Source organism: Phaethon lepturus, unplaced genomic scaffold (genome assembly GCF_000687285.1).
Source record: "Phaethon lepturus isolate BGI_N335 unplaced genomic scaffold, ASM68728v1 scaffold2055, whole genome shotgun sequence".
Taxonomy (NCBI): Eukaryota; Metazoa; Chordata; class Aves; order Phaethontiformes; family Phaethontidae; genus Phaethon; species Phaethon lepturus.
Window position 1 is genome coordinate 37186 of NW_010542437.1, and position 8064 is coordinate 45249.

General features: G+C 45.7%; 1 protein-coding gene across 1 annotated transcript in view; it reads left to right on the top strand.

The window, feature by feature from the left end:
- LOC104621494 (fibulin-2-like) overlaps positions 1–6213 on the top strand; it is a gene marked incomplete at its 5' end in the record, with an annotated part of 41769 nt that extends 35556 nt beyond the window's left edge. The window contains 4 exon segments of the mRNA XM_010288003.1: positions 3303–3426; positions 3776–4019; positions 6045–6164; positions 6166–6213. Coding sequence (XP_010286305.1) covers positions 3303–3426; positions 3776–4019; positions 6045–6164; positions 6166–6213 — 536 coding nt within the window.
- Positions 6214–8064: the final 1851 nt, after the last annotated feature.

An 8064-nucleotide genomic window follows, 5' to 3' on the forward strand; every position in this document is an offset into this window, starting at 1 on the left:
CCCCTGCGAGCGGCACAGCTCCGGCCGTGGAGAGAGCGCGCCGTTCCCGGCAGGCTCCCCCGCTGACGGTGAGCGCGGCGTTCCTGGTTCGGAACGCTTCTGCTGGCCAGCCCGGCTCAGCTGCCTTGGCCTCCGTTGCCCCCAGCTTTAGCACCCGGCCGTCTCGAGACTGCGAGAGGCCTTGGCCCCTGTGGAAACCCGCATGCCATGGCGGGCCGTGAGCTAAAGTGGCTGATCAGCTTTGTTCTCGCAGTAACGGGGGCTGCAGCCTCCTTAGAAACACAGCTTTCCCAGGCAGAAAACTGATTTTAGGATTCCATCCCAGCAAAACCAGGACGGTTAATCAGCCAGCATGGCTCTCCACAGCCAGAGGCACCCCATGTGCTCCAAGGTGCTGGGGGGTGGAGGAAAAACTTTTGCCACGTGGACCTATAGATCGCACTTGCGTTGTTTGCGTGGCGTGAAATCCTCCCTGCGCGCTCACCCTGTGTGGGGCGGGTTCCTGTCGCATAGACTAGCCCTGCTAAGCGAGCTCTCCAGGAACACTTGGAAAAGCTTTTCCAAGTACCTGTGCCACCTGGCAGGTGCGCCCCGCTTCGAGGGTGAGGTTGGTCTACTTGCAAAACGTAGCGCGCGTGCGGCAGCTCTGCGCACAGCTGGGTAAGCTGGCATGTAGTCAGGTGCTGGAAGGAACCCCCGAGTACGTGCCCTTTTTTTGAGCTCTGCAAGTGTGTAGTTACAAGTTTGGGCAGGCTTATATGTTGAGGTCTCTGAAAACGTGCTCAGAGAAACAGTCTGAATTGATGTCGGCTGCACTAACCTCAAGACGACTATGTTGGTTTCCACCAGCTAAAGATCTGGCCTCCAGCTGCTCGTCGTCTGACCAGTCCTTAAGAGTTACTGGTGGTACGCTCTTTGTACCTTTTATTTTTTTCAAACAGACAAGTTGTATCTTGTGTAATAGTGTCTCAACATATGGATCTTTTTGGAGAAACCGCCTGTGGTATTTTGCAGCACAGCCAAACTGGTGAGGTGAGCGCTTTCGTGGCAATGGTCGCAATACGGAGGAAATTTTCGTTTCACCTAGGGGCGCTTGTGAGAATCAGCAAGGGATTTAATTTACTTTGATTCTCCCCTACTTCCTATTGCATACTTTTCTTTGCAAGGCTTTTAAACCAGTCAGTTCTGCGTATGAGATCAGTTCCCATCCCAGGGGAATGGAAGGGGTGGGAGGTTAAAGTTTTCCTAAGAGCCTCTCTCCTCTGTGACAACTGGCAGAACTGCAGCACCCTACACAGTCCACGTGGTTTGTCTGTTAGCATTTATTTCATTTTAAAGCCTCCGTGCGTTGTCTAGACATTTGGGAGTACACAATGTGACTGTGGGATCCTTGCCAATATTTTCTGCTCAAGCTGGATCCTTGTTATTGCATCTGGTTTTCAGCATTTTAAGGTCCATGGCTTGATCTTGTGCATATGTATTATTTAGGTAACCATGTTTATGCTCTACGCCGTAAAGTGTCTTTGAGTTTTAAATGTTCCTTTTTGTCTTCTGCAACATTACTCCTCATTATGATGACTATGATTCTATGATTATGGGGGTAATATTTACATTTAACTTAAATTTTCAAAAATGCATGCCTTGTTCTAAAGCATTGTTCTGAAGTTCCCATATTTCATAATAATCTGGTGGAGCTTACGTCTCCTGGATCGCGCAGCTGGACAGCAGTGGCTGCTTTGCTTTGTATTTGCTTTAACCCAGAGCAACCTTCATGCGTAGGTAAATTCTCCTGACACAGCCCAGCTCTCTCAACTCTCAAAAAGCCAGCGAGAAGGTCCTGTTGGCTTCTAGCGTGGGTTGGTTATATTCTGCTGGGGTTTGTTTGTTCCTGAAGGGATAGCTTTTGCCACAGTAGGCTGTAAATAGCTAACGTGTAGGCAGACGTAGGGCGTCACTCCATCCGTTACGTGGGTTTGCTCGGGAGGGGAAGGCTGCTCTGCAGCCGGCGGCGGGGGGAATGTTTGTTCGCGTGGGATACGCAGACGTTTTACAGCCTTGCCCGTGAGCCGTCGTGACCACACACGTGTTATGCAGCGCGTGAGCCGTTTATAGCGGCGGCCACCTTTCATCACGGGCTGCCCCTCGTGCTCCTGCGCGTGCGCACGGTGCCTGCGCCGTGCACAAGCCCGAGCGCGCGCTCTGCTCTTTGAAACCAGTTAGATGCTTCCCCCAGCTGCTGAGCTTATCACACGTGCACGGTGCTCACGTGCGGAACGGCTTGTTTAGAAACGCCAGCCGGGACATGGGCTAGCTTCAGGAAATGATTTTAAAAGTCTCTTCAATCAGAACAGCCGTGGAAAGCTTGCACAGCAGCTGTGGGAAGGACAGGTTGGCTGGTCTGAGAAGTTTAGGGTTCTGCTGCCTTAGGCTACTGCTATCTGGTTATTTTATTCTGTTTCCTTTCAGCCTAGTTTATAATATCACTTACAACACATCTCTGACACCTCGGGAGCAAGGGAAAATATGACAGCACGGGTGCTTCTCTCTAGATGTTCACGTTTGGTTTTGTTTTATTGCGGTGGGAAGTGGCAAGACAGGAGGATCTGGGGGAAAAAAACCCTTCTTGTGTTAATTCTCCACTGGAAATTAAACCCTTGTGCTGCCTCAGATGTGTTTGGAATGAGAATAGCTAGGTTCACAGGAGCGTGCAAATGTTTGCAAACTACAGGTAAAGAAAGAAACTTCCCCTGCGGTAGAAGGCCAGCCCTGGCCACGCGCTGGGTGGCTGCAGCTGGCCATGCAGTTTGCCAAGCAGGGGAAGGACTATCCCACAGCATGAAAAGGGTCAAGAAGCTGCTTGTAGGGAAGAGTGGGCTCCCGTGTTTGTTGCACACGCTGCTGAGTGGTACTGTCCTCTCCTATCAACTGGTAATGTCACGAAAGGAAAGACATACAAATTTTAGCAGAATTAGAATCAACGTGATTTACCCCGTCACTCCAAATGCCCAAAGGTGTCTGTGCGCAGAGACAAGCTGGACACTCCTCTCCTGAACGAGCGTTTCATGCCCCGTGCGTTCCCTCCGGGGATCTCGCAGCGCCGGTCTGCAGGCATGGGTACTGACGTGGTGACACGCAGAACTGAGCGGTGAAAACAAGAGCCCTCAGCCTGCAGAGCTGAACCCACAGACTCCTCTTGCTTCTCATGCACATAGAGTCTCATAAGCGTATTACAGCCCATAAATTGTGATTACATCTTATATTTGAACTTAGCATGTCTTTTTCCTTGTGTTTCTTCTTGTTAGATATCGACGAATGTGCAATAGGGACCCATAACTGTTCAGCTGCAGAGACTTGCTATAACATCCAGGGCAGCTTCCGCTGCCTGTCCTTCGAGTGCCCTTCCAACTACCGCAAAGTATCCGACATGTGAGTACCGCCATCGCCGCAAAGCTGGCTTGTGCTGTCAGTGCTGAATCACAGGCTCCTCTTCCAAGCTCTGTGCTGCTTGCAGTGTGACTCTGGCTCTTTCTTCATCGTGGAGCTTCCCAACGCAGCTCTCCGTGTCCGTAATCCTTTTCTTACTCTGTTGTACTCTGACAATGGTATAATTTAAAAATGCTTTATGGGCACTGTAAAAGCAGAAGCAGCAGCTGGTAGTTACACAGCTGAAGTTTGGGACTCCTGTTTGTCTAATACTTTTGCAATACTCTGAAATATGTATATTTTCACCTGCAATTACACGGACACTGAATGTGCTTCATTTCTCCTCTCTTAGGAGGTGTGAACGGATCAGTTGTTTTAATTATCTGGACTGCCAAAATACCCCGGTGCGCATTACCTACTACCAGCTGAACTTCCAGACCAATATCGTGGTCCCAGCTCATATTTTCCGTATTGGACCATCGCCTGCCTATGCTGGAGACAACATAATCCTTACTATCAACAAGGGAAATGAAGAAAACTACTTCAGCACTCGAAGGCTGAACTCGTACACAGGCATTGTCTATCTTCAGCGACAAGTGAAAGAGCCCAAAGACTTTTTGTTAGATGTTGAAATGAAACTGTGGCGTCAGGGAACATACACTACTTTTCTTGCCAAAATTTACATTTTCATCACAGCTCATGCGTACTGAAGCATGTATTGACGTTGGATTTTATTGGTGCTATGCTCTTTAACTGTTCTACCAAAGCTTAATACTGTTGAACTGGCATTTAATGTATCTAGCCTTTATATTATTTTTCTATCATTGCTTTAAACTTTTTTTATTGGTTGTGTAAATTAAGTTAATTTTAATCTTTTGTTTTGTTTTGTTTTCTTATGCAATTCTTTACATCATCATTTGACAATGAACGAAGGAAGGGTTAGAAAGGCAGCACATACATTGTGTTAAATGCTGGAACCTTTTCTTAGAAATTATTTTTCGGTTTAGTCACATCTGCAGGATGTTGCACTAGGGAGAAGAGATGTTCACTTGGGAGTATTGGTTTTTGCCACTGAGGGGAAAAACCTTGAGCAATTTCTCTTTATTACAGAAACTTATGGTTTGGCTTAGCCACTGACTTCACTGAGTCATCTTCGCTGTGCTGAGATGCTGTGTTGATAGACCGTACGTGTACACTGATGGTTAGCTCACCTCGTATTACCGGTTTATTTTCCTCCTTCCAACTTTCATAATATGTTGCCTAAAAATATATATAAATAAAACTCCACCAGTGAAAAAGCCTATGAATGAGTCTTGCTTTGGTAGGACTTCTCATACGCTAAATATTTGCAAGACCAAGGCCTTAAGAGAATGTCATGCTTTAGGGTAAAAGCTCACGTTGCCATGTTTAGTAGTTGTCTTTATAGGTGCTGGGATTCCTCTCTGTACAGACTCACTCTATTTAGGTAACTATAAGTGCAGATTAGATGCTTTGTCATTCTTAAAGGAATGTCCAACAGGAAACATGGAAATAATGAAATAATCAGTTATTGCTCCTTATTTTAAAGTTTGAGTGTGCCACTGAGGGATCACTCGCAATTTTAAATAAACAAAAAGGGGAGTGACTTCTCTTCTTCAGGAGAATTACTTCAGTTGTGTTAGTAAAGGACGCAGAGGAAAATGCTAGTTAAATTGGCGGTTTGTATTATGCCATTTAGAAAACAGCACAACCAAAGTTTTGAGCTAGATTTCCTCTAGTCCTAACAGGAAACTGGATGAGGTCCAAAGTTGAAGGCCAGATGTGGCAAAGCATAGTATAATCAAAGTATTTGTTAGAATTTAGGAATGAGTATCAGAACTTCTTTATAGCTGCTTGCTTTTTTTTTCTCCCAAAAAAGCTCCAGTGTTGAAATTTTCTGAGCTTCCTTTGTTCCATCTATAATTATTCTGCAAAATGTTTTAGAGGAAAAACATAGCTACAATATATTGATGTTTACTACACTGCAGTTTAATAATCATTGAATCATGGAATAATACCAGGTTGGAAGGGACCTCAAGGATCATCTGATCCAGCCTTTCTTGGCAAAATAATAATCTGTTCTTTTCTACAGTCGATATTATTTTGACCAGTGTGTACACACACAAAAAAAGAATGAAATCTTATGGCTTTTTAAGCCATAATCGACAACATTATTATATTGTAAAATACTTGTTTCAGCTGCATCTTAAAATCTCGTAAACATCACCTAGATGGTGAGAGGGGAGATGTCCTGTGTTCACTATATCCCAAGGCCCATTTCTACCACTTCAAGTCACTTCTTTGATTTGGACTCTCTTATCGACAATAAAGTGCAAAATCTTTCTGTATCTGATATCATAAAGACCCATGACCAGGGAAAAATGATTGCTATTCCCCAGCTGTAAAACATGGGATATCTGTGAGTTCGCATACATCAAGCTTTTCTTTGTTTTTTCTATAAAAATCATTTTGTAAAAGTGATCTTCTTCCATCCATCTTTTGTTTTCCATAGTCAATGGTTCCATGCATGTGTAGCAGGGAAGTGCCAACCGAGAAACACGTGTTTGTGCAGTTTGTCATTTCAGTGAAGGCGTATCTGACAGCTACAGGCCTGGCGCGACGAAGAGGCAGCCACAGCAGTGAATCGCAGAGCCTTTCAGAGCCATTATGCAGCGTACGTGTTAAGTGGCGATACCTTTCTCCGTGCCCCACCGGGGCACATCAGGAGTCACCGAAACGCAGAGTTTTCCATCAGCATTAGTATTTGATTGAGCGTAAATGATATTCAAGCCTCGACAGTCCTTCTTGTCAGAGAAAAACGGACAAGCCATTTGTTACTCCGAGACCTTTTGCTGACTAAAACCAGCCATAGTCAATCATATTAAGGATCTGGCAGTTTGTAACACCAACTTTTCATTTTCTAGACATGTAATTGATGAAGAAAGTTTTAGGAACGGCCTTGCATACTATTATAAGAAAAATGCGATGTTATAAAAAAACATGTCTTCATCAGCACTGCGCCCAGTAGGCATTCAAAAAGGTTAGAAAGAGCCGCTCTGGTCAAAGAAGCCAGTCGAAGCAAAGGAAGGGCTCATGGTAGGTAATTTCACGTTCTTCTGTTCCCAAAGTAACCAGAGGAATCGTTTGCCTCTTACCAACCCACAGTGCACGCTCTGTCAGTTTTAGTGGGGGCTGCAAGGCAGGGACGGTCAGCGCTGCGTCCTCTGCTTTTTCTTGGGACAGTGCTCATGATTGAGCTTGAGCAGACACGTCCACCAAAGACCCGCTGACCAGTGAGGGTGTGCTTTCGCTAGGTCGCAATGGCTTTGGACTGGAATTTTAGTCTCCTTCAACTGGTCTATCTCCTAGGAGGCCCAGTTCCCCTCTTCAGTAGTGCTCCTTCCGCTTTATTTGGCTGGGTAACCTAGACAGAGAACGAGAGTGTGTGTCCGCGTACACAAAAGACGTCTCAGTGGAAAGAGGTCAGGCCTGGACTGTACCTTTCTGGCTTCTTCTACTTTCTTAAAAGAGCAATAGTTTTCCAGAATTCTCTCTTGAACAGCCATATTTTTCGTTCTTTTCTTTTTCTTTCCCCATTTCTAACAAGTGAGCTAAGTAGCTTTTATTTATTCCCATAGCTTCTTCGTCCGTGTGCCCCCCCCGCCCTTGCCTGGTTGAGGTGAATTGAGAACAGCTACCCAAGGCCTATGCGAGCTGATAAATTCACGAGGAAGACAACAGCTGCAAACGTAATGAAGAATTATAGCAGACTTGGGGCATATATGTGTGTAAAAACTCAGATTACTAGTATGTTCCCAAAATTGGAAGCGGCCTTTACGTTGTCTGAACAACGCATGTTCTGCTTAGCTTTGCAGGTTACTTAGTCCTGCCTCTATGAAATGTGTCGTATCCCTTGGGAGAGCCAGTGATCCCAGAGACTAAGGAAGATCAAATGTGTCGCTGGAAGGAAGAAGAAATTAAAATCTGCGTGTTTGCTGGGAATTTGAATGGGTCTATTACAGAATGGAACATTCGGTTTTCTTTTGACTGGAATTTACGTAACATATAGTTGAAAGAGCAGTAGATGGGTGAGAAAGATGTTTTTACCTAATATTTTTAATTTCTGCACCAGGGAGGAAGTATCTTACAATCTCTTTGTATGTAAAAAATACATGTATGTGGGTTACTGCGGGTGCTGACTAGTCTGTGCCAGTGTTCCTCTGTGAGCCTGATGTGGAGAAAAGGCACGGGAGTGCTCAGCGTGGGCCTCTCTCCTTCTCCTCACGCTGGAGGACCAGAGCTCGGCTCACCCATCTCGGGAGGGTATGCGGTTAACTGTAGCGGGCCGGAATTCTTACATGGGCTCCCATATCCCACAAACAGAGCTTCATTCACTTTTCTTTTTCTTCTCCTTTATGTCAGTCATTCCTCAGACTTAGGACAGAAGCAGGTTTCAAACTTAGGGATTTTACGGTTTGGATCATCCTTTGGGGTTAAAGCGGCAGTAAGGGACGTAACTACAAGAACGGCTTTAACATCAGCGCCTAAGAGACTCTCTTCGGCAGAGGAGAAGCTCTTCGGGGAGCGGGGGGCATGAGGAGCCGAGCGGCTGCCTCCCGGCCT